The sequence below is a fragment of the Malus domestica genome, chromosome 11 (genome assembly GCF_042453785.1).
Source record: "Malus domestica chromosome 11, GDT2T_hap1".
Taxonomy (NCBI): domain Eukaryota; kingdom Viridiplantae; phylum Streptophyta; class Magnoliopsida; order Rosales; family Rosaceae; genus Malus; species Malus domestica.
This window is the reverse complement of record NC_091671.1, coordinates 40,742,383-40,767,194: the sequence shown is the minus strand read 5'-3', so window position 1 is coordinate 40,767,194 and position 24,812 is coordinate 40,742,383. Positions and strand designations below refer to the sequence as shown.

Genomic DNA, 24,812 nt, shown 5'->3' with positions numbered 1-24,812 from the left:
CTACGGTTTTCAATCATTTTAAAAGCACTTCCATGTCGGTTTCATATCTGTTAGACTATGATTTATGCTTATAACAATAAATATGGTCCAACAAAGCCAACTATAACAACAACAACAAAGCCTTTTCCCACTAAGTGGGATCGGCTATATGAATCCTAGAACACTATTGCGCTCGGTTCTGTGTCACGTCTTCAACAAAGCCAACTATAAAAAGTAAGAAATTCAAATCTATAAGTTTTGAGCCAGGAGTTTATATTCAATTCAGTTCTCTCAACCCAACCTCTACACTCTCTAATTATCATTTTTCATATTAGCAAAAGGCCAATTAATTAGCTAACTATCATGAGTTCCGTAAGTTCGAGGCAGGAATTTACAAGTCCAGTGGCAGCAGACAGGTTGTTCAAGGCCTTGATCCTAGACTCCGACAATCTCATCCCCAAGCTCATGGCTCAGGCCATCAAGAGCATCGAAATCATCAACGGCGACGGCGGCGTAGGAAGCATCAAGCAGATCAACTTTGCTGAGTGTAATTATCAATTAAGCATGTGATCATTTACCCTAATCAAAAGTATAGTGATTTTCACACTCTGGTTTTCTCCGTAAGCAAACCTCTGATTGTCTCTGTCCATTGCTAGAGTGAAAGGAGGAGTGCAAACGGAGAAAAATGGGAGGCGGAAATAACTCCCAAATAAAAAATGATCTTTGTCGCGTCACATTTCTCTTTTACATGTCTAGTTTCAACCACTTGTTTTGTAATTGATGACCTTGATAAAAAAAAAAGGTAGTGATTTTCACACTCTCGTTTTCTCTTTATGCATCCTACTTTTGTTTTTGTCCATTGCTAGAGTAAAAAGGAGGAATGGAGGTGGACAAAAGGAGAGTGCGGAAGTTACTTCAAACTAAAAATCATCACCTTCGTCGCGCCACATTTCTCTGTTTCACGTCTAAATGCGCCTACATGCTCGTCATCGTTGATGCTGTGCTGGTACGCGTTACAAGACACTCTGGACGTGGAGAATTTGGTGTGCAAGTACACTCTGATTGAAGGAGATGTATTGGACGACAAGATTAAGTCCATTTCTTATGAGGTGAGCTTTCAGCTTCCCCTAACGGCGGATGTACTTGTAAGACGATGAGTGAGTACGACGCCGCGGGTGACTTGGAGATCAACGAGGAAGAAATCAGCGGTGGCAAAGAAAGAGCAATGGGCATGTACAAAGTTGTTGAAGCTTACCTCTTCGAAAGTCCTGGTGCCTACGAATAGTTGCAACAGCCTCGGCTGTATTTTCGTGTTAAGTTGTCGTGGGCTTGCATGTGAAAAGCTCTTTCTATTTCCGTCATTCTTTTTCACGGTCTTTTACGTGAAAAGCCCTCTATATTCTCCGTCATTCTTGTTTTCCGGTCAACTTTCACGGTATGCATGTGTCCTTTCATCCAGTTTTTTGTTTCTAGCCTTTTGTTCATGCATAGGCTTCTCTTTTACAAAACTAGCCACTTCAAATAGGTTCATTGCTCCTGCCCAGAATACGATTAATCCGGCATAAGCTACATGAGCCCCCAATACGGGATAGATTGATAAGTCTGGCATTCCCTGCCCACCAAATGAACCGGTGGTTTCTTGGTCATGACCGTCTAAAGATAAAGTTCCATTAAAGAGCGTTTCTACGGGGTAGAACCTCCTCAAGGATTATAAGATTTTTCATGAGGCTAATCTTGAGCCGCCATCCAAGCACGAATACCTTCATTTAAGAGAATATTTTTTGTGTAGAGAGTCTCAAACTCAGGATCTTTTGTTACTTCAAGAGCACTCATCCATAAATCGGTTACTGGTTCAAATAACATAAAGAAATAACCAAGATTTACTGGAAAAAGCAACCCCAAAGATTTGGGACCAAAAACAGTTGGTGGTGACCATTGCATAAGTTTTTTTCAGATTGAGTTGGGTTAAAAGCATGGGACATGAGAAATGTAAGCTTAAAAGTTTATGGTTATTTTCATCTGCAACATTACCATGTCGGAAAGTAAGAAACGAACTTTAGTACACATCCAAATACGTGACAGTGCGTGATTGGCTTAAAATACCGTCACTATAACATCAGTGCAGGTAAGTTTCCCTCCAACAATACGGACAATGACGGAACCAACTACGTGCAAGATCCACAAGTCCATTCATTACCAAACTTGACTGAATCAGGACATTAAACAAGAATTACTCATAATTTCAATCACATCAGTCACTTAACCTCTCTGTGCCAGAAAATTAATCTGGTATCAATCCACATTACACGAAATTTACATCGTAGCTAAAGGTAATCAAAGGAAAATAAAGACACAACGGAAGCAAATGGCTATCTGAGTTGTACTGCACTACCAAAATTTCCTTGTACACGAAGAGATGAGGCCCTACGTGAGCCTATCAGGACGCCGCTAACACTTGAAAAGATCTCGTAGCAAGGCAGAGAATGCCTGTTTGTATTCAAAGAGATGGAAGATACGAAGTTGGAGCTTTATTGGAAAATTCTCCTGTATAAATGGTATCTCATGTACAGATTGCAAAAAACCAATGATTTTGTCTTTTCGACGTTGATCTCACAAAACTGAAGCATAATTATATAAGGGAAAGAAGCAAGCTGCGGAAGAGTTAAAAGCCGAGACTTGGAGATTTGGACATGGTTTGGGAGAAACTTCCTGCGAAAAACCGATCACGTTGGAACAGAACCATGAGGTAGACGAATTCCAAGTGAGGGAGAAGGAGATATTCGAGAGACAGATGGATGTGAAAGGCGATTTTTTGAGTCCAGAAAAGTTTCCGACTAATGTAATATTAGTACCTACCATATTCTCAAAGGTGATTCCTTTAACTACTGGTAGTTCATCAGGATCATATTTTTCATCAGGATGCGAACCGATCTGACCAGTAGCCTCAATTGCCAAGTGAATGTTCTCCATTTCGACATTGGATATAACTATGTCTTTCATATAACCTCCTCTTCCCATAGCTGTCTTGAGTGCAATGCCGATGAATGAGTCATGTAGATGAAGCTGCTCTGCACGTACATTCGATATGCCTCCAGACATCTCGCTGCCAAATGCCAGGCCAGAGCCTAAAGAAGACTGAATGTTAACGCCACGGATGTGCACGTTTTTTGTTGGTTTTCCGAAGGCAATTCCATACTCATCCCAACCGCTCTTGAGAACAATTGCGTCATGCCCCACACTAATGTTGCAGTTCTCAATGCAAACATTTTCTGAAGAATCTGAAGTTACACGAACGAAAGATACTTAGGCTCTTTGTATATGTAGATGCAGTGATAGATAAACAGTGAAAAATAATGTTTGACGCACCTGGGACTATACCGCTAGTATATGGAGATGCATGAAAAGCATGAAGAGTTATGTTTAGAACTTGCACATTGCTGCATTATTTCGACACGTAAAGGTTAGCATCAGTTCTTGAAATGCAACTGGTACCAGAAATGCAAAATTTGACCTCAGAAGCTACGAGCAGTACCTGCAGTATGTCGGATGAATGTGCCAAGCAGGGGAGTTCAAGAGGGTTAAATTCGATACAGTAACATTTTCACATCCGGTAAATTCCACTAGATGTGGTCGGCTATAATTCAAGGCATGATAGCTGAATTGTTCCCACCAGACGGAACCCTGTCCATCAATGGTTCCATTATCACCTGGTAAAATTTATCGAATGTGGAATGAGTTACGTACAAAAGGTAGAACTCGGATATATGTCAGCAAAAAACCATTTTTTACGGGTGAAATCCTCACCTGTTACCATCACATCGGTTAGATTGTCTCCGTTGATCAAACTACGATATCTCCAACCCGGCAAGTCAATCCCTCTACCATAAGAAGGCAGGGGTTCCACAGTTTCCCAGTGAGTGTAATCCTGCATAAGCATTGCCAACACCGAGTGTTTTTTACAATGTGGGAAAGCTTCTATTGGAACAAAGCAGAGAAAAATTTTGGTTACGGAAATGATTTCCACATGCCGCCTTTGAATTGATAAAATCAAAGAAAAATCAAATGACATGAATAAAACGGTGCACAGAAAGAAAAAAGTGTGCGGAAATAAATTTTCCTTTGCGTTATATGTGAACCTGGGATCCAAGAATGATGGCGCCAGCTTCCAGGAAGAGCGTGAGGTGGCTGGTGAGGTTAAAACTTCCGGTAAGCCACCTTCCGGGCGGAACATAGAGCTGAGCACCGCCCTTGTCAGCAAACGACTTGACATAGAAAATAGCATTTTGGAACGCGACCGTGTTCAATGTTTTCCCGTCTCCAACTGCTCCAAACTCCAAGAGTGACACACTGTGAGGTCTTGGATCGAAAAGCTTATTCCCTTCGCATTCTCCGTCCTTCCCTTCTCCATCATACTGAGCAGCACTAGTAAATGCCAGAATCAAAAGCAGAGCCAACTGAAATATACGAAAACAACAGAAAATTAACCTTGGACGGAAGTAAGAGATGTGCCTACAAAAATCCTGCAACCAACTTGGCAGAACACCAAGAAAAACACACTAAAATCGAAACCTTAATCAACGATGCAGAAAGCGCAAACGTAAAAATCAACGATATAGAGAGCAAAGAAGACACTAAAGTATACAGCATTCGATGTCCGAAGATCTTGACAATGTAGGCATAACAAAGAAGCAATCTAATCTGAGAATGATGAATTCATAAACATCGTACGGAAACCCCATATACAATGTAAAAACCAACAATCACTGGATCAAAAAGATCATTTTTTGCAGATTCCCGGATGATGAAAATTAAAAACCAACATACAAACACACATGTATTTATGAATCAAACACCAGAAATCAAAACCAACGTACTTACTAGGCTCTTCATTAGTCGTTTGCCCTTCCACTTAACAGAAAATTACCAAATGACCTAACTCAGAGAGCAGCAGGCTCTAAAATCTCTGCAAAAACGCAGTGAAATATGAAACGAAAGGAGGAAGAAGAAGTGAAAAAGGAACAAGTAAGAGGAGGGTTTGGTGTATAAATTGCCAATGATGTACATCAAAACAAAAAAACAAACAAAAACAAACGGGTGGTGAGAGAAAACGACAGCTTAAAAAAAGTAAAAGCCAGCTGAAATTTGCAATTTGCGTAACAATAAAAAGCATTTTCCACGCTTCAAAGTTGGAAAGTGCAAATTTGAATAATATATATATATATTTTATCTTTTACAAAATCTTCGACAATAAAGAGGTAATCTTGTTCCTTAAACAAATTTTAGTAATTTAATTAAACCTCCACAATTCCCAACACAAAATCCTGTCTTGCCGACACAATCTTGGCCCCCAAAACCCTCCATGAGTCTATAACAGACACAAAAACACAGTCAAAATCTGTGTAATTAATACGAGAATTTGATTGGCGTTTCAAATTAATTATATTTTAATTTTTACAAATAACAATGCGAATTGATTAATTGATTATAAAAACATAATGTATAATTTAATTTGAGATACCGTTGCAGTGACATGCTAAATTACTGGAAGGCAAGGACTCGCTTGTTGGGTGCACTGCGCACGGTGGTGGGGGCGGAGGGACCATAATGTCATTGAAGTGCCGATACTGCAAGGCTGGCGTCAGCCCAAGATGCCAAAGCGCCAGACCGCAGCCACTTGTGCCGCCATGTGTAGGCCACCCTCGCCGGCTCCTCCTCCTTTATGAGTGTTTGTCTGCCCCTCTTGCCGCTGCTTCTCCTCGGAGTGCTGAATTTATTCCCTCATTCCTCCTCCTCCTAGTATCAATTACGAGACTGACATCAAATCAAACACTTCAACTGATGACACACCTTTTACGAACACGTATTTGTTTACTTTTTTAGTTTAAGTTTTCTCCGAGGACTTTGTGTTGTTTTACCAAAATCTGCGGCGCCATTTGTTCCACGCCTAATGGCTTATTAATCTGTCAACGTACAATGCCTACTATTCACTCACTTTGTTACATCGTCACATGCCACACATTGCCTACAAAGTATGAGCACTCGTTTTTTAGTGAAAACGCATTTAAAATGATTGAAAACGTTTTTAGTGAAAACGTAAAAAGTACATAACTAGTGTTTCTTGCATGAAGTATTTTAGGTGCTTTTAAAATCTAAAAACATTTTATCTAAAAACGCTTTCAGTTGCTAATGATGAATTTGATACCTAATTATGCTCGAAGTTCAACAATAGTCTCAAATTTGACTTACACATATACAATTACGTGATAACGGTGCGTTTGATGATCCACGTTTAACAGTTTGGTGATTTGTTCATTACCCCGTTGTAATTTGTTTTTATAAATATCCGGTAGTTGTCGAAAACCAAAAAAGAAGGGATTGGCATCAAATTGCTGGAGCTTATCTTAAGCGAAGCTGATACGTGTTTCTGGTTCTAGAAAAAGGCTGACGATAACTATATGTGTTTTAGCATATTGACAAAAAAAAAACCCTTGGATAAAGGACACAATCACATGGGTAACCCGCGGCGGCGGCCGTGGAGGAGGGGAACAAAGAAAACCAGCTAGCAACCGCCACCTAGAATTTAAATTGTTTGGCTGCTAACTAGAAACGGCCAATATATATCATAAATTCATAAATATTCATATTTCATATGAACTTATGCAAAGCAACAAGCTTTAGTACTTTATACACCTAATTTCAATTAATTAAAGCTCTTTTTTATTTCTCCTTTTCTTTTTTCCTATTTTTGTTGATTTTTTTGTTTGTTTGTGAAGGCTGAGAGCCTGAGAGGGACAGATTGCAAAGCCATGGGGTCAATGGGGTTGGTTGGTTTCATTTAGTTAATTTTCAAAGACCGTAACTTTGCTTTTGTGATTAGTGAAATGGAGCCCAGTGTAGTAGTTTTGTGTCTCTCAATTCTTGTAGAGCACTATGAGTGTTACTGGGCAGCAGTAGTAGGGCATCATAACTGCAGGAGACAGGTCGAGGGTCCCCCGTTATGAGAAAATTTTTCTATGTATTTGGAACGCCACAATGACGCTATCTCAAGTCAATAGTGAATGGTTAAACACATGAACAAGTGATTTGAGATATCATCGTCGTGTCTTTTAGAGATAGGTAAGTTTTATCTACCTCATTAGGTAGAGAGTGGATTCTCAGTTACAAGGAGTCTTATCTCCAATAACAAAATTACAGACTGAAAATACATGAGATAATAACAAGTAATAATTATCAGTTGAAAAGTTGGGATTCATCTCCAACTCAGCATATTCGAAAGAAATGATGCAGCAGTAATAATTATCAATTGAATACACCCTCCTTAGTTTTCCGACTAATTAACGATGCACAGCGAACCAAAGAAAGCCATCGTTTCTGAAGTACCACAGATAAACATTTTCGTTGACAGAAAACTTTTGCCTTTTGACAACACCGGTCCAGTACTTGGTTAAAAAATATAGAGTAATTTCCATTCTTAACCAGGTTGACCCAAAAAAAAAAACAGATCCATAGAAGACGCAACAACCTCGGATCTTGTGGGTGGGATTTCTATCTTTAACAACTTAACAATAAGATTTTGTCTCCCATTCAACACATTGTGCTCGGTTTCGTTGAAAAATATTTGGATCCAAATGCAGTAAGAAGTTTGTTTTTAATACGTTTTTTGAGACAACAACAATCTATCGAAGGGTTGCGATTTCGGAACATCATTTCCCAGCTTGTAGCTCTTAATTTCTTCAGGCGATCGACGCAAAGTCCACCATCTTCGAATTCTGCTCGAGGTTTGAGTTTGAGAACAATTCCTTATTACTTGTCAGAGAAAGATTGAGCAATTAATGTTTTAATGTGAATTTTCTTGTCTACTCTATATTATATAAATTACCAGTACACCCTACACATTTTGAAGGTCTACACCTTAGAAAGTCATTGTTTACAATAGCTCTCTGCAGAGACGAAGTGCAGTGGAGGTTCTGCAAACCAGAAGGAGGAAGAAAATAGATTGATATTTTTAAATGACCTGGCCAGAACTAGGTCGTTTTGAGCCAAAGTTATTAAGAAACCACAGCCCGACAGCCATGTGAGAGATCCTCTGCATATATAATACAGTATATGACAAAACGTGTGGACAACTTCTTCATCAACTACAACTACTAAATGTATTACCGATCCTCGTGGTATTTCTTTAATTCCTATACTTGTTTATCAGCTACTTCATACGATCCACGTAAACTTCTCAATAAGGTATAAATATACCTATTTCTGAAGTTTTGGTTTCAAATACTGGAACTGCGCTTCAAAAATCTTAGCCCAAAATCTCCATTTTATGCTCGTCTTCCTTTGTCATCCGTACTCTTAAAAAAGCTATCTCTCTCTCTCTCTCTCTCACACACACACACACTGATGTCGTTCAATCGGTTGTTCATATTTTTAAGATATCTGTTTTCATGCGTTGTTTCTTCTTTGATTTCGAGTATTTCTCAAACACCTTATTTTAAAAAATTTAGTGTGTTATGTTGCATAACCTACATGCTTGCATGTGAAATTGAGAATTATTTTTTTGTTTATCTAACTTTTTGAACATGGATAAATTAAAAGTTGTGTTGTTTATATTAATCACATTGCATTTACTTGAAAAAAAGAAATCGCATTGCATTTATCATTTGTGACTGATATATGAATGAAAGATAATTTAATTAAGTTGGTTCTTGTATGCATTTATCAGCATGTGGTCTAATATCCTAATGGATAGGGTGTTGAATTTCTACCAATGCGTTCAGGTTCAAAACTCTTCCTCCTCTGTTTATTGTAAAAGTTTTGAACCCACCTCTTCCCTTAATACTAATAAATTAAAAATAAAAATGAAAACATCTACTTAATAACGACTAAATAACAACTCTTGTTAAGTTCTCATCCTTGCCATTGTATGCTTGTGTTCCCTCATGGGGAACCTAGTTATCCCCTCACATGTGATAACGCATCTTCATCGTACAAATATCGTAATCGAAACCGTTCATTCTTTTTATCTTCATCTAACGACGATATACTATTTTGTATACTATATTAGATATAGATATGCTAATGCTATATATACAATACACACACACACACACACACACATATATATATATATGTTTTATGCATGCATGCAGGAGTTTGCATGCTCGCCAGAAATGAAAGGCATACATACAATACACACACACACACACACACACACACACACACATATATATATATATATATATATATATATATATATATATATATGTTTTATGCATGCATGCAGGAGTTTGCATGCTCGCCAGAAATGAAAGGCATACATTTCAGGCGATACAACTTACAAGAAGATTTAACATGCTGAATTAGTGTGTTTGATTTTATTAAGACATGCATTTCGGTAATAGTTATCACGTTGTTGAAGGAAATTTGAGAATGATTTCATTGATTCAATAATAGATAGAGAATTATGGTACGTGTACACCTCACAATAATGGTGATAAGCTAACTTAATCTCCGTCATTAGCTTAAGACTAATGTAACAAACTGTAAAAAACTAGTAATAACTATGTTACTAAATCTAACCCTCCAACTGTAACAAACTGTAGAATGAAAAATTTAACTATACGATTTTACCATTCTGCTGATGTTATAACATATAGATCTATACATTCTATTCTAGATATTTATCATGGTGTCTATTAACATATAGATTAATAACACTGTCACAGTATGACCGTCACATTAAAAATTTTTCCCAAATCTTGAACCAATATAGAGTATTAGTTTGAGAAAGTTAATTTGAATCCAGACGTTTTGCGTCTCTACGCCGAACTAATTAAAGCTTTAATGTGATTTTTCTTTTCTAGCCTACGTTATAGAATTACCATTAAAGACAATATGCAATGAAAAAGAAAAAAAAATTTATCAATACAACCTACACACAATGGCGGAGCTAGGAAATTTTTACCGGATGGGCTAGCTTAAAGATTTAAATCTTTATAAACAAAGAAACTTAATACTGTATTTTTCAGAGTATGCTCTAGCTTAAGAAAATTTCACAAGGTGAGCCGGGAATTTTCGTTATTAAACAAATACATGTTAAAATTCAAATAAATCCAAACTTGTACATGTACAAGAAGCGAGGAGAAAAAGGATGTAACAAAAATAGATGTTTTATAAACTGTATTATATAATTTTATATGGTTAATTAAACCAAAAAAATTAAGATTAATGACTAAATATATAATGTACTATATTCGAAAATTAATAAAAATTACATGTAAAATATTAATTTTTTACGGAAAGCTACCTGTGATATACAATACATTTGAAAGTCATTGGCTCTATGCATATACAATACATGGCCGGCGTACTTCTTCGTCAACTACAAATACTAGTAAATGCATAATTAACCGAGCCAAGTCGTCTTTCTTTAATTTACTTTTTTTTTGTTTATCAACTACTCCAACCAAGTAAAGTCCTCATTAAGTTTATAAATATACGGCTTTCTGAAGTTTTGTTTCCAAATACTGGAACTACGCTTCAAAAATCTTAGCCCAAAATCTCCATTTTATTTGCTTGTCTTCCCTTTGTCTTCCTTACTATTGTTGCATATATATACAGCGCTAGCTACTGACGGGTAAAACATCTACCAGTCTCTCTCTCTCTCTCTCTCTCTCTCTCTCTCTCTCTCTCAAGTTGATGTTGCTCAATCGGTTGTTTTTATTTCCTTTTAAGATATCTGTCTTCATGCATTGTTATTTGTTTCTTCTTTGATTTCGAGTATTTCTCAAACAGCTTGGTTTAAAATTTAAGTGTGTTGTGCTGCATAACCCACATGCATGCATGTAAATTACTTTTTATTTCTCTAACTTTTGAACATGGATAAATTAAAATATGAATGAAAGATAATTAATTTGGTTATTTGTTTACATTAAGGAAACTAATTAATGTACTCACACTATTGACAATGGTGTTGTCCTGGGAGTTTTTCGAATATGATAAACCAAGCGTTGACAATTATAAAAGGAAATATTATAATATCTACTTCTTTATAATCACTAAATAACGACTATGTTGAGTTCTTTTTTTACACAACAATACCTTTACATTAAAAAGTGGAGAAATAAATTGATATTAAACCCGACATTTACTAAACTTGAACCTAAAACATCTTACTTACAAGTAAAAAGTAATAATACTAGACCTAGTAGTGGACGCTCATGCCCTTAATTCTTCATTCACTTAGGATTTTGTTTTTAATATTTTAATAATTAATTAATTTAGTTAAGTGTAAAGAAAAGTTTTAATAATTGGATTGGGTGTTACTTAGTACTACAATCTAATGATTTTTTCCTTCACATATAAGTAGAAAGTTTTAAGTTTGCATCATGTTAATGACTAGTTCGATACCTATTTATTATGGTTGATTCGTTGGGTGACCAACCTATTGTGTGGCCTAACCCAAATCTCCCGCCTTTTTATGTAAACATATATCAGTGTAATAATGGATGTAGAGAGTGACTTCGGGGTACAAATACAAAACATGAGTGTTATCCTATTTTTTATTTTTTAACAATCGGTATCACTACTCTAAACTTCTCTAACCAGAAACACAGAGGTTAAAGGACAAAGTAATTATCCATCAAAACAATTCACCACTTGAATAAATTTTCGCTATTTCTTTTACTTTTTATTTTTCTTCCTTTTAATTAATTTTATTTTTTCCATGTGTAGTGGGCCTAATTGGGTAACATGAATCTCGGACTGCCTATTGCAACCTCATATGGACCAACTCACCAGCCCATGAGCCCTACCATCCGACCCAAATCTCAACCCAAAACGACAGTCGGGTTTGTTAAGGCGACTGCGTTTAGTCCAAAAGCATCCCACTTTCTGGCACGCCGCTCAATAATTTGGACGACTCACCCTACCACTCAGCTCCCGTTCCATACTTCTCTCCATCAGTCCGAGCTCAACCACCTGCAAATGGCGATGTACATCGTGTCACGGCGGGCAGCCGGCGGATCGACGCCGATGGCGGCGTTGCGCTACGCTACTTCTTTGAGACCGTATTCGACGAAGTTTAGGGAGGAAAGGGACACTTTTGGACCCATCAACGTTCCCTCAGACAAGTTCGTCTTTCTCTCAATTCCCAGCTGCTGATTCATTTTTCATGTCTCTAATTTTGAAGTGATTTAATTATTCAAGACGTGATTTTTCAGGCTGTGGGGGGCGCAGACTCAGAGATCGCTGCAGAATTTCGATATCGGCGGCGAGCGGGAGCGTATGCCCGAACCCATTGTTCGTGCTTTTGGGGTGCTCAAAAAATGCGCTGCAAAGGTTTGTGCTTGTTGGTTGTGCCGGTAAGGTGTTTGATGTATTGCCTAGCTGAGTTTTGTGGTGACTAATTGCAGGTGAACATGGAGTATGGTCTTGATCCAACTATTGGGAAAGCAGTAATGCAAGCGGCCCAAGAAGTCGCGGAGGGGAAGCTCAACGAACACTTTCCACTTGTTATCTGGCAGACTGGCAGTGGAACCCAAAGCAACATGAATGCCAATGAGGTGAGCTCTTAGCAGCTAGCTAGCACTGATCCATGAAAGTTATGCTCTTGGGTCATGCTTCTTGTGGATGTCAACTGTCAATTAATGGGGTAATATATTGGACTGTGGCTAGGTCATTGCGAACAGGGCCGCTGAGATACTTGGCCATCAGCGCGGCGAAAAGTTTGTGCACCCGAATGACCATGTTAATAGATCACAATCTTCTAATGACACTTTCCCAACCGTAAGTCATTTTCTTTTGTTTTAGTGAGGTTTGTTTTTGCTTTGTTGCTGTTTATTTGAACGTTGTGTGTTATTTCCAGGTCATGCACATTGCATCTGCAATGGAAATTAACTCAAGACTGATACCAAATTTGAAAACTTTGCATGCTGCCCTACATTCGAAGGTTTAATTTCTCCCGTTGTCCTTCAAAATCATATGGATATCTTATTGGAAGTTCTTGATTCCATCTGTTTTACTGTTACCAGTCTGAAGAATTCAAAGATATTGTTAAAATTGGACGCACTCACACACAAGATGCGACGCCTTTAACTCTTGGGCAAGAGTTCAGCGGCTATTCAACACAAGTGAGCTTACTTTCCTCTGGCAGAGATTTTTTCACCATTGGGCCATACTATTCTTTTTACACCTTTAACTCTTGGACAAGATTAGTATCTTGTTCGAGGAGATACTTATTAAAAGCCTCTTTCTTTGGCTGCAGGTGAAATATGGAATTGAACGAGTTTTGCTTACTCTACCTAGGATGTATCAGGTAGGCAACTCATAGGATTGTGAGTTGCTTTCCCTCCCCGTTTATTTTTTCTTTTATATGTTCTGATTGATCGAATTTTTTTGTTTGAGCAGCTTGCACAGGGTGGTACTGCTGTTGGGACTGGATTGAACACAAAGAAGGGGTATGAATAGCTTTTAGCGTTGAAGAATATTTGTGTGTTCTTTTTCCATGTTTTTCTCTCTACGTTTGCCTGTCTTGGTATTCTGATGTGCTTTCAATTGGGGGAATCGTGGTTTCATTTCAACTCTTATTAATTCTTTTTCCTGCTCTGATATTTCAAGATTTGTTTTAGTACTTCATACACCCTAATTAGTATTGTATATATACTAGAGAGGCATGCTTTGTATCTTATTGCTCAACGTTTAAATATTATAACTTTCATTGTGAAATTTCTATGTGTTTTTCATTTGCATTTATTTAATGTCTTCCGTCCAGATTTGATGTAAAGATAGCTGCAGCAGTAGCTGAGGAAACAAAGTTACCATTTGTCACTGCAGAAAACAAGTTTGAAGCTTTGGTGAGTCACTACACTAAATGTCCATCTTCTTCTTTTGGTGGATGGAATATTTAACTTGATTGAACAGTTGGTAAACATTATTGCATCGTATACAACAAACTAATATTGCATGCTGTTTATTCATTATTGTTTTTTCCAGGCTGCACATGATGCTTTTGTTGAAACTAGCGGAGCCCTGAACACAGTTGCTACTTCTTTGATGAAGATTGCAAATGATATACGTTTACTAGGAAGGTTTGTGTACTTTTTGGATCATCTTGTCTTTTCTTCATCCTCTTTCCATGTGCCCCTTATGTAATTATGAATTCATGGTGCATTTCTTGTACAGTGGTCCACGTTGTGGCCTCGGTGAACTCATTCTCCCTGAAAACGAGCCTGGTAGCAGCATAATGCCTGTAAACTCTCATATACCTAAATATGTTTTTGAATAAATAGCCCAATTCCTGTAATTAGCTTTCTGTGCAAAATTTTAACCCCACTAAACTTATCATTTTGATTGAGTTCATATTTGTTTCAGGGGAAGGTAAACCCTACCCAGTGTGAGGCTCTCACAATGGTCTGTGCTCAGGTAAAGTGTCCTTTTTTGGTTTCATTAAGACATACAAACAACTGGGAACTCATTAATTACTTGTTGGTTTGATACTTTGATTTTAGGATATTGTAATCTTCTTTTTATAGTTTTTCTCATAACCAATCTGTATTTTTATGGCATGCAGGTTATGGGTAACAATGTGGCCATTACGGTAGGTGGATCAAATGGTCACTTCGAACTTAATGTGTTCAAGCCAATGATTGCTAGTGGTCTCCTGCATGTAAGTTCTGTTGTGATATTTCCATGATTTGTAGTTCACAATCAAAATTCATGTTGTCAGAAATTTCAGAACTAAACTCGTAGCAATCAAGTACCGGCATTTCTTGAATGTAGTTCTGGGTACAACAATGTCATAAAGCATTTTCATATAATTGGATGCATTATGATATTTTGAGTTCTCCAGATGATTGAACTTCCTAAAGAAATGCCATTTATTATTGTATGTACTAGTAACTAGATTTGTGTCGGGAGTCTATTGTCGTGCTGCAGCACCATATACATGCTCTTGTTCCTGAACTGGTGTTTTTGGTTATTTACTGACAGTCGGTGAGATTGCTTGGGGATGCATCTGCTTCCTTTGAAAAGAACTGCGTGAGAGGAATTCAAGCTAATAGGGAAAGAATTTCAAAGTTACTTCATGAGGTCTGTTTATTTTTGGTGAAGAATGTGCAACTTTTAAGTCTTCCATATCTTAGATTTAAGAGCTAACTGATTTTACATTGTTTCTGTATGGAAAATGCATGGCTTTGCAGTCACTTATGTTGGTCACGTCCTTGAATCCTGTAAGTTTCCACCCATTCATGTGTATGTTTTCCTCGTGTAACTACGGTTTGAGTCAAGGCTTATGTATCTGCTTGTATTTCAGAAAATTGGTTATGATAATGCTGCGGCAGTTGCAAAGACAGCCCACAAGGAGGGATCCACTTTGAAGGTATTAATTCCCTACTTCTCTAAGTGACAATATGTTCTCTTTCACAATACTTTATTTGTTCCATCAGATAGCTAATTCAGCTTAAACCCGACGAGTACTGGAAAATTCTGTCTCTGGTTGGTATTAGACGCATGGTATTATCAAACCATGTTCGAGCATCGGCTGAAGTATTTGAATCTAACAAAGATGCAACCCTTCTGCAGGAAGCTGCATTGAAACTAGGAATGCTATCCAGCGAAGAATTCGATACTCTTGTGGTGCCAGAGAAGATGATTGGCCCAACCGACTGACTGACTGACAGATTTTGAAGCTGTTGAAAATTGAAGTCCTGATTTCAGCGGCATCGGTTACCTTTTGCGTTTTGTCTTTGCATTTTGTCTCTTCGGGTGACACAAGGATTAGAAGCGATACGTATGTAATTCATAACGTGTTTACGAACGATATTCTTGAGGCTGTCTCATCCATGGCTGGCCGGCCGGCCCTGTTATTTGGGTCAATTCATTGGGTCGCTGAATAAAATAAAGTAGAAAGTTACTATCTTTGCATTCAAACTATCCAAATGTCACCTGAAGATTTTGCTCGTATTCCATATTTGTACTGTCTTCTAATAAATTACAAACTCAACTTGAACCCATATGTCAAACGCTAACGCGATACGTACCATAATCTTAAAATTGCCTACTTCCTTGCCTCCCAACCACGCCGTCCTACGCCTTGGCCCCATCCGAGCCTTCCTATCCAGCCAGGACTGGGATCACCTCCAGATCCTAGCCTGCGGAGCAAACTGAGCGAAACATTTCATTCTTCTATTTTTTATCCTGTGGTTAGAAATAAATTTAAATATTGAAAAATTCCCTTTGGTGCGGTACGGAGAACAAGACAACGGTGACAACTCTTCGCAGGACAAGTTCGTCTGGTTTTTTCTTTTCTAGGAGGATCTTTCAATCACATCCGTTCATCGTACATAGTGCAGTCATAAATTATTGTAAATTTTTTTTTTATTTAAAATTGAATATAAACAGTACCTGACAAAAACTGACCGTATAATATATGATGAACGAATATGATTAAAAGATTTCCGGAATCCTCACAAAGACGATCCGGCGAGAATCCCTCCTTTCTCTTTTCTTGTTGGGAGAATAATTGTTCTCTGGGACAACACCCTTTAATTCAAGTCCTGGGTTGGACCCAGGACTATCAAAGCTTCTCACAATATAGTGATGGCCCTGATGAGACTAGTTTTAGTCCACTCTTCGATCAGTCCTTCACAAATATACATCTTGGACCATAAAGCGACACACCACAAATTACACGTACGTCGACCGTCTTGCTTGTTTTCTTCGATGCTAGGTTAGTTAACAAATGAAAATTGCTCATCTTTCCAAATACGTATCTATACGTACAGATTAGGGTTTCCTCAACTCTCTCTATTAGACGATGTCAGATGTGACATAATTTGTAATGATTGGAGAATTGTGACAACCCGTCCCAAATTTTATTATTTTATAAATTTTAAAATGTGAATTTACGAAAAATACCCTTGATCGGCTGATTCTACGGCTCTAGTGTTGTTTATCCAAACTGAAGATGTCACCGGTTGCTTTCACATTGTTGTTTATCCAAACTGAAGATGTGTTAGCGAGAAGAAAATGAGGAGAGGATAAAATCTCAAAGGTTGTTGAGAAGCTTTGTGCAAGGCAATTTGTGTGTTGAATTGGAGGGGCTTGAAATGTTGCTTGCGACTCTATATTTATAGTGGTTGTCTTTTGCTTGGCATGGCCTGATAGCTTTGTAGAGTCCAATTGCCACTTTAACTTCGTAGAACATCACTTGCTACGTTGACTCAGAACTTGTGTCCAATCACCTTAGCCGTCCAATATCTCCAAGATATGATAAAGGCTATCTCCTAATTCTCCTTGAAAAGATAAATGTATCTTTCCACATGCGTGACCTGACCAAATGAATGCATCCTATTCCAACTGAAACTTCTCTTTCTCCACCAAGTTGGTCCAGGTGCAACCATGCATGCATAATAAATTGCATTTTATTTGCAACATAACCTGATCACTTAAGAGGCCATTTTCTATCAAAAACCATATGAGATACCTCATGACAAGATAGGAGCATGTGCCATTTGTCCTTCATGATTATTCGTGACTTTTCAGAATAAAAACCTAGGCTTACCACATCATCACCAAAAGCCAGGCTTATCTAGGCTTTTTCATGATCTATCCATGCATGCATTAATCTCATGAAATTAATCCATTTGTAGTTGCATTGCCGCTGGAGACTGCCAGCAAAACCTCAATTGCTCCAATCCACACGCCCATATGCCGAATATGCCAGACCAATTTGAATTGTATTGTTTGCTTCTAAGTTGGAGATATGATTTGCATCTCATTGCACCCCATTTATCTTGTACAAGATAATTCATCATTAAAAATAATAATAATTATGATAAAAAACCATAATATTATCCTTTGACAATAATAAAATTATCTTCATTTTTTATCCGACGGTGTGGAGCTTTGCTTACTCAACGGCCTTGATTGCACAGGTCGATGGTGTAATTTTGGGTCCAAACATATATATACAATGCGTAAGTACGTATTCAACTAGAAGTATGGACCATATGATATTCTTAGCAAAAAATGTTGTTAGAGTAAATTGTATGTATGCCCGAAACACTTCTTTACATGCATATGGTCAAAAAGATAAAATATTACAAATTTGTCAATTAAAGTGAGTGAAGAAAGTTGAGGTTCATATCATATATTAATTGGCAATATGGGGAAGTAGTGCAACTTACTTATAAGTTCTCTTATCTCACCAATGTAGGATTTTGTCTCAACACGCCATCTCAGGTGTGGTGAATTTATAAGCCTAACATCGTGGACAAAACAAACGGTATGATATGAAGCAAGTGTGGCTTGGGCTTCACATGAAGTGCTATGCTTTGATACCATGAAGAAGAAGAAGAGGTTCCATCATAAAATCAATTTGATCATATAAAAAATACACCAACTTACTTATAAATTTATGCAAATCTCTCCTCCCATCAACATAAAAATTTTCTCAAGGAGAGAGAGAGAAAGTTCACCTGCGAAGTTTCCATACAATTACAATGTGAATGTGTGGTGTTGAATTATTGAAGTGGATGCATCTATTGGCTAGGTGGCCGAATAAAAAAGGTTGACATGCCATATGATATAAACTAATATCAATAGATTTTACCTAATTTCTGTTGTATAACTTGTGGCGGTGTTAAAAGATAGACCTGTCAGACAGGTAGCTTTAATTTTTGTTATACTTATACATTGCTATCTAAATTTATTTTCTACATTTTATTCAATCTCTTTTGTTTTTGTATTCATCTTTTGTGTTTCAATTGATTAATAGGAAAACTAATGAAAATGACTTGAAAACTATGAGTTTTAACGATAAGGACAAAATAAAAGGTAAAGTGAATAGTACAATGATTGACTTTTTAGTGTAAAAATATGATTTTTGGTTAAAGTGAACAGTACCGAAAGTTTTTCGTTAAATGACACACCCTAACCCGAAGACTAGGACGTGCTGGCCGTCACGTAAGTGTGACGTAACCATAACGCAAGCGGAAACGATTTAATAATAAAATACGAGTCAACGAAAACCACTAATTTCAGTTATTTACAACCTAGCATTCTATGTGCATAAGAGTGTACTAAACACACATAAACAGAGCATAAGCATCTAGGTGCAGTCAAGTAGGACCATAACTATTTTACAACACCCTCGGGTGAATCCTACATTTATTTAGTCTGTCAGAACGCCGAAGCAGTCCTCGTAGGCCACCAACGCCTCAACTATCAACTAGAACCTGGAGGGGCGAAAAACAGAAAACGTGAGTGGGCGAAAATCAAGCTTTTCCAAATCATTTCATAAATCCACATTTATAACCCCTTTTTGGAAAACCTGTATACTTTCCCAGAAAAATAGTATATAGCATATATATCTCAACTGTCTCAATCATCAATCTTATAACAGATTCAATAAAGAATGTACCATGCCAATTTCAACAGTGTAGTATGAATGCATTAACATAATATAATCAGGTAAAAGAAATAATCAATCGGAGGCCCTCTAATAGCCCTGAACGATTGAACCTAGAGCTCAACATCTATCAATCTCACTCTCTGCCGGAGTCACTCCGCGTGACCTGTCCGGCCTTCTGCACATAAGTCGGAACCACCTAATGTAGTCTGAACGACTCATGGTAATATTCGCTCTAGTGCTTCTCTCATCAATCATCAGTATACAATAACCTAAGGTCACCCACCAGTCATAATCTCACTAACACTCTACGACTGGCCCGTCGTACCCACTCCGCGTGGACTGTACGACCAGCATCTACTTGGATCCAAGGCGAGCGTGCGATGCGGTGAATACTATAAGCACTAAACCATGGTGCAGGATATGAGCTCAATATATCATCATCATCATCATAATATTAATTAAATACTTACCTGTGCTTCCACAGCACCATCATACATATATGCATCATACGACAGTTCATAATATCCATAATATTCTATGCATGGCAATCACATCATATTTCATTTCAATATACTTTTCATTTAAATTTGATTTCTGGGGAAATCGAGTATATAGGTATATATAAAAACAAATGCCCACTCACTGGTATGTCGCCGGGTCATAACCCCCTTGACGCCCCTGGATGTGCTCGTCCTCGTTAAAAGTTCCACCTAGAAGTGAAATAACTTAAAACAATCATTTAACGCATATTTAACGCACCTAAACCAAACTAGGTAATTAATTCTTCATACGATGCTCAAATTGGGTATATGAATATACCACAGTGACCTACACAACCTCAGGATCACTCCCAAATTTTTAAAATAATTTTTGGAGGTCTCACGCGCCCCCACGCGCCTGACGTGGCACGGACCTACGCGCGGCCCACGCGCGGCCACGTGACATGCACACTGACGGCTACAGTGAACGGCGTTAGAGAATATTCCGTCAAACCTAGTATATTCCGTTAAAAACTAACGGTTTCCGTTAAAGTTAACTAACGGCGTCGGAATATTCCGTCAAACTTGACGGAAGATTCCCTGTCTTCTCCGGCGAGTCGCCGGTCGCCGGCGACTGTTCGCCGGTTTCTGGAAAAATTTCAAATCCACTATTCTCCTTCGTTTTTCAACCAATTTCTTCGAATTTATACCAAAATGAAGCATTTAACATGTACTAACACGTTGGAAGGGTTTTAGGGCCTAAAAACAACTAGATCATACCTTCCAAAATTCCTCAAATTCGGCCAAACTCGAACCCAACGATCCCGACGTCCATTTTGTTCAAACGAGGCACTCCGAGCCTCCTTAGGACTTCCTAAGACTCGTGGTGATCTTGCTTTAGCCTAAAACACAACCAAATTTAAGTTCGTGAACAGTGTCAATTCACGGGGTGTTTTGAAACTAGGATTTCAGAAATGAAACTTACCTGAAACTTATACCCCCGTGCTCGTGAAGTTCCCAAGATCACGAAGATGATCTTAGATTGGACGTTGGTGCACGTTTGTGGTTGTTCTTGGTGTTAGTCCGAGAGCTTGAGAGAGTTCGAGAGTAAGAGAGAGAGAGTGTTTCTGAGGGAGAGATGAGGAAGAAAGAGGGAGAGAGACAACCTACGGGTTTTGGGGAAGGATTTCAGGAGGTGGGGATCCCACCTAAGTCCAATACAAAATTATTAGACCAAACAAATGTAAATCTAAACCCTAGTTTAAGATCTTAGTGTAAAACAAATACCAAATTTACGCACCTTAATCCCGTTTAAGGTCACATTGGTCATTTCACGTCATCGAAATTAAAATTCCGGGACGGGCTGTGACAATCTCCCCTCCTTATAGAATTTCGTCCCCGAAATTCCAGTCACCAACCAAAACATCAAAACTCATAGAATAATCTCGGATACATATCTCTCATCCGCTCTTCTGTCTCCCAAGTAGCTTCTTCCGCTGAATGGTTCCTCCACAATACTTTTACCAAGCTCACGGTCTTATTCCTCAAAGTCTTATCTTTCCAATCCAGTATAGTCACTGGTTCCTCATCATACGTCAAATCCGGATTAATTTCCAATGGTTGAGGAGGAATCACATGTGAAGGATCTGACACATAATGCCGAAGCATCGAGACATGGAACACATTATGTACCTTAGACAACTCTGGAGGTAGCTCCAACCTGTAAGCAACTTCACCAATCCTCTCAGTGATCTCATAAGGTCCAATGTACCTGGGACTTAGCTTTCCTTTCTTTCCAAAGCGAACCACACCTCTCCAAGGCGATAATTTCAGAAAAACATAGTAGAAATATCAGCGAAGAAATTAACCAAAAATAAATAAATTAACAAATATTATATGATTCTGAAAGTATACTCATATAATAACTTCACTTGTTGAAGGTACAATAAGATAATGAACTTATTTCAAACCAAATATAATTAGGGGGCCCCAGGTAAGGTATTATTCACTTACGAAAATGTAAGTGACATGCTGTATTACTTCACCTAGTATAAAGTAGGTAAATTAATAAAAATAATATTTCTCATAATGTGTTCTACCATATTGAAAGTTAGAATCCACATACGGTATTATATAATTTTTACGTAATTGTAACATCATGTGGTTGTGTTTTAGAGATAAAAAAAATCTCTCCTTGTTATCTTCTCTTCATATGTTCAGTGGTTGTGTTTTAGAGAAAAAAAAAATCTCTCCTTGTTATCTTCTCTTCATATGTTCATTGTCGCCTATGTAATTACTAATTACAAATTATATTAATACATTCCTTAAAAAAAATTAAGTTAACATAGAAAAAAAGAAGAAGAATTAAAATGGAACTACAAGCTATACTAAATATGCACTAATTTGGAAGAGATTTTTCAATGTGATCGGCATACGAGGTGGTACATCACGTATCATTATAAAAATGATAGAATATGTGTGTTAAAAAGTTAATAATTTAAAAAATAAAATTTCTCATCATTTACATAAAAACACGTCGTGTTCTCATCACAATAAAAAATTTCTCCTAATTTAGAAGGATTCTTTAATAATTAAATTATTACAGATCAAAACATGTACATAGGCATCGTTGCATGCAAGTTGCAAAGTTGAAAACAAAAACCTCCCACGTGGAGTAAGCCAACCAAAAGATAGTGGAACTCATTGGCGTTCAGATTTGGAATTTGGACGCTCAAATCTTTCTTTATGTTAATATTTTGGATCGACCCCTTTATGCATGGCAGTTAGAAAACATTATGTACAACAAAACAAATCTGAGATCGAAAACAACAGAAAATTAAAACGTTTGTTAGGTCCACGCGATGCTAACGTTTCTAAACTCACACTCGCTTTGGACAGCAACTGCATCAACCCTTTTCTCTATCATACTCATGAGACGTGTCGACTTTTCTATGAGTGTTAGGTGGACGAATGAGTTTCAGCCACGTCACCGTGTTTAGTGTCTTAAATACGTGTTCATTGGTGGAGAAAGGTCTTGGTTATGGACCTGATGCGCCACGTCATTTGTTCGACTTAAAAAACATTGGTTTGGATTATTTATTAGCCAAGCATTCTTCTTACAGCTAGATTCAATTTCTTGATCTCTGCACAAGGGAAAAAAAATTTCACGTTAAAATCATTTCAACCATGCCATCCTAGCAACTTTTTAACTCATGTTGAATTATGTTTGGGAATATACTAAGCACATGACATGTTAACCCAACGCAAAATCACACAAAAATAACGGGTTTATGGTCCACATGTTAACGAGTTGAGTTGTTATCGTGTAACTTATTAAGAACATTTTACATGTTAAATTGTTATCGGGTTACCCGTTAAGAACTTGATAAGATATCGTTTGCCATATCTTGACATTAGGCATAACATTTTTTTGCATGACTCGTTAATACGATACGAAACGACACAACTCGTTAACTAATTAGATCGTTATTAGATCACCTGTTAAGATAACGAGTTTGACACAACATGACTCATAAATGTATCGTCATGCTATTAAGTGTTTTGATTTAGGTTCTTTTCTTTTTAACCTAGTTGAAGCGTAATGATTCAAAGAGTTGAACAATGGTTTTTCGGGTTGTCAAAGAGTTGAACAATGAAAATAGATGGCACTAGCATTGCACGGGTCGATACACACAGCACCTAGTATCCATCATTTACGGCTATGACTACTGGGGTATCTAATCCCATTTGCTCCCCTAGCTTTCGTCTCTCAATGTTGTTAAGATAAAAGGTATAACATGAACACAACTCCCATTTTTTCGTCTCTTAGTGTCGTTAAGATAAAAGGTATAACGTGAACACAACTCCCATTTGCCATGCTTACTTGTATCCCCTATGGTGCAAAGCATTACCTTTCTTAACTTCTTCTTCTTTCAATTTCAAACCACACACCTAGTTCTCATGAGTACATATGAGTCTAGATAATTATTATTTTTTTTATATTTTATTTCCGTTCAGAATTCCCTCATTTTTGTCACACAATCCCATTTTGATGGACTCAATGCAAGTGGTTATTTTGTATGGGTGTCTTAGGCTGACCGACTACATGTCACGACAACTCACTCTTCATTATTTATTTCTCTAGCAAATAATTATTGTATGATACTAAAGTATAGTCGTATAACATATCCGTCAACGCATTTTAATAAATATTTATTTATACAACACAAAGTTAGAAACACCAACTATAAGCAGTCAATGCATTTGTAATATAAATAGATATTTATTGATACATTCTAAAGTTGAAAATACGAAGATTATAAAAGATGTTAGGCGTTAGTTCGGTGACGGGCTGGAGCCTGGCGTCCAGGCGGCTAGGCGGTGCCTAGGTGGATCCTAGATGGACTAGGTGAATTTAAGGAAGTTTGTTATATATTCTACAATTAATAAGTGGTTACGTATACATAAAAACACATAATTGTATATATAAATTGCTAAATAAAATGACATATAGATTAAAAAGTATTAGAATGTATTGAAAATATGGGGAACAAGCATATAATGAGTGTTCATCCAAGTATTTAGCAAGTCTCATACATTTTATTAAAAAAATAAACAGCAAAATGAAAATTATCGATTTTTTGTCAAAGTGAGAGTAGCAACTTAGGCATGTTTAGGAGAGCTAAATGGACACCCAAACGGGTCCAAGCGTACTTTCTTAATTTTTAAACTCTTAGAGACTAGTTGGGAGGGTCTAAATAATGCTAAGCGGGAATTTTTAGAATAGTATAAAATACCAATCACATGTACTTTTAGCTTAAGGTATTCGACTATCTACATCTTACGGGGAGTAGCCGTCCACGATCTTACATCGCGCGTGGGAAAAGGTTTTCTCCTCGTTTAGAAGCCGCGAAAACTAAAGACAATGAATTTGGTTTCAGAGGGTA

General features: G+C 37.4%; 2 protein-coding genes across 5 annotated transcripts; one reads left to right on the top strand and one right to left on the bottom strand.

The window, feature by feature from the left end:
- Positions 1-2,198: 2,198 nt before the first annotated feature.
- Positions 2,199-5,907, bottom strand: LOC103423134 (probable polygalacturonase). Of its 3 annotated transcripts, none has more exons than XM_029098492.2 (7): positions 5,277-5,907; positions 4,858-4,942; positions 4,116-4,433; positions 3,784-3,904; positions 3,512-3,686; positions 3,346-3,416; positions 2,199-3,257 (listed from the first exon to the last, which is right to left on the bottom strand). In XM_029098492.2, the coding sequence occupies exons 2-7, from the start codon at positions 4,867-4,869 to the stop codon at positions 2,590-2,592; spliced, it is 1,365 nt and encodes a 454-aa protein (XP_028954325.1). In that variant the 5' UTR covers positions 4,870-4,942; positions 5,277-5,907; the 3' UTR covers positions 2,199-2,589. The 3 variants fall into 3 exon arrangements, with proteins under 3 accessions (XP_028954325.1, XP_008359428.1, XP_028954324.2); XM_008361206.4 differs by having other exon boundaries at positions 5,498-5,827; XM_029098491.2 differs by lacking the exon at positions 5,277-5,907 and having other exon boundaries at positions 3,784-4,433; positions 4,854-4,993.
- Positions 5,908-7,609: 1,702 nt separating this feature from the next.
- LOC103449196 (fumarate hydratase 1, mitochondrial) lies at positions 7,610-15,903 on the top strand. Of its 2 annotated transcripts, none has more exons than XM_070808134.1 (18): positions 7,610-7,757; positions 11,710-12,107; positions 12,198-12,315; positions 12,390-12,539; positions 12,652-12,762; positions 12,842-12,925; positions 13,008-13,106; positions 13,241-13,291; positions 13,384-13,433; positions 13,748-13,829; positions 13,969-14,063; positions 14,158-14,224; positions 14,347-14,397; positions 14,546-14,641; positions 14,965-15,063; positions 15,174-15,203; positions 15,287-15,352; positions 15,556-15,903. In XM_070808134.1, the coding sequence occupies exons 2-18, from the start codon at positions 11,728-11,730 to the stop codon at positions 15,640-15,642; spliced, it is 1,716 nt and encodes a 571-aa protein (XP_070664235.1). In that variant the 5' UTR covers positions 7,610-7,757; positions 11,710-11,727; the 3' UTR covers positions 15,643-15,903. The 2 variants fall into 2 exon arrangements, with proteins under 2 accessions (XP_070664235.1, XP_008386708.4); XM_008388486.4 differs by lacking the exon at positions 7,610-7,757 and adding an exon at positions 7,958-8,150.
- The last annotated feature ends 8,909 nt before the right edge of the window (positions 15,904-24,812 follow it).

Coding starts and splice junctions, on each gene's coding strand:
- LOC103449196 (XM_070808134.1), top strand. CDS start 11,728: ATGAATCTCGGACTGCCTATTGCAACCTCATATGGACCAACTCACCAG. Junction 12,926..13,007: donor ATGCTGCCCTACATTCGAAG/GTTTAATTTCTC, acceptor TACTGTTACCAG/TCTGAAGAATTCAAAGATAT. Junction 13,434..13,747: donor GGATTGAACACAAAGAAGGG/GTATGAATAGCT, acceptor TCTTCCGTCCAG/ATTTGATGTAAAGATAGCTG.
- LOC103423134 (XM_029098491.2), bottom strand. CDS start 4,261: ATGCTATTTTCTATGTCAAGTCGTTTGCTGACAAGGGCGGTGCTCAGC. Junction 3,687..3,783: donor AACCGATGTGATGGTAACAG/GTGAGGATTTCA, acceptor AAATTTTACCAG/GTGATAATGGAACCATTGAT. Junction 3,258..3,345: donor TACTAGCGGTATAGTCCCAG/GTGCGTCAAACA, acceptor GTGTAACTTCAG/ATTCTTCAGAAAATGTTTGC.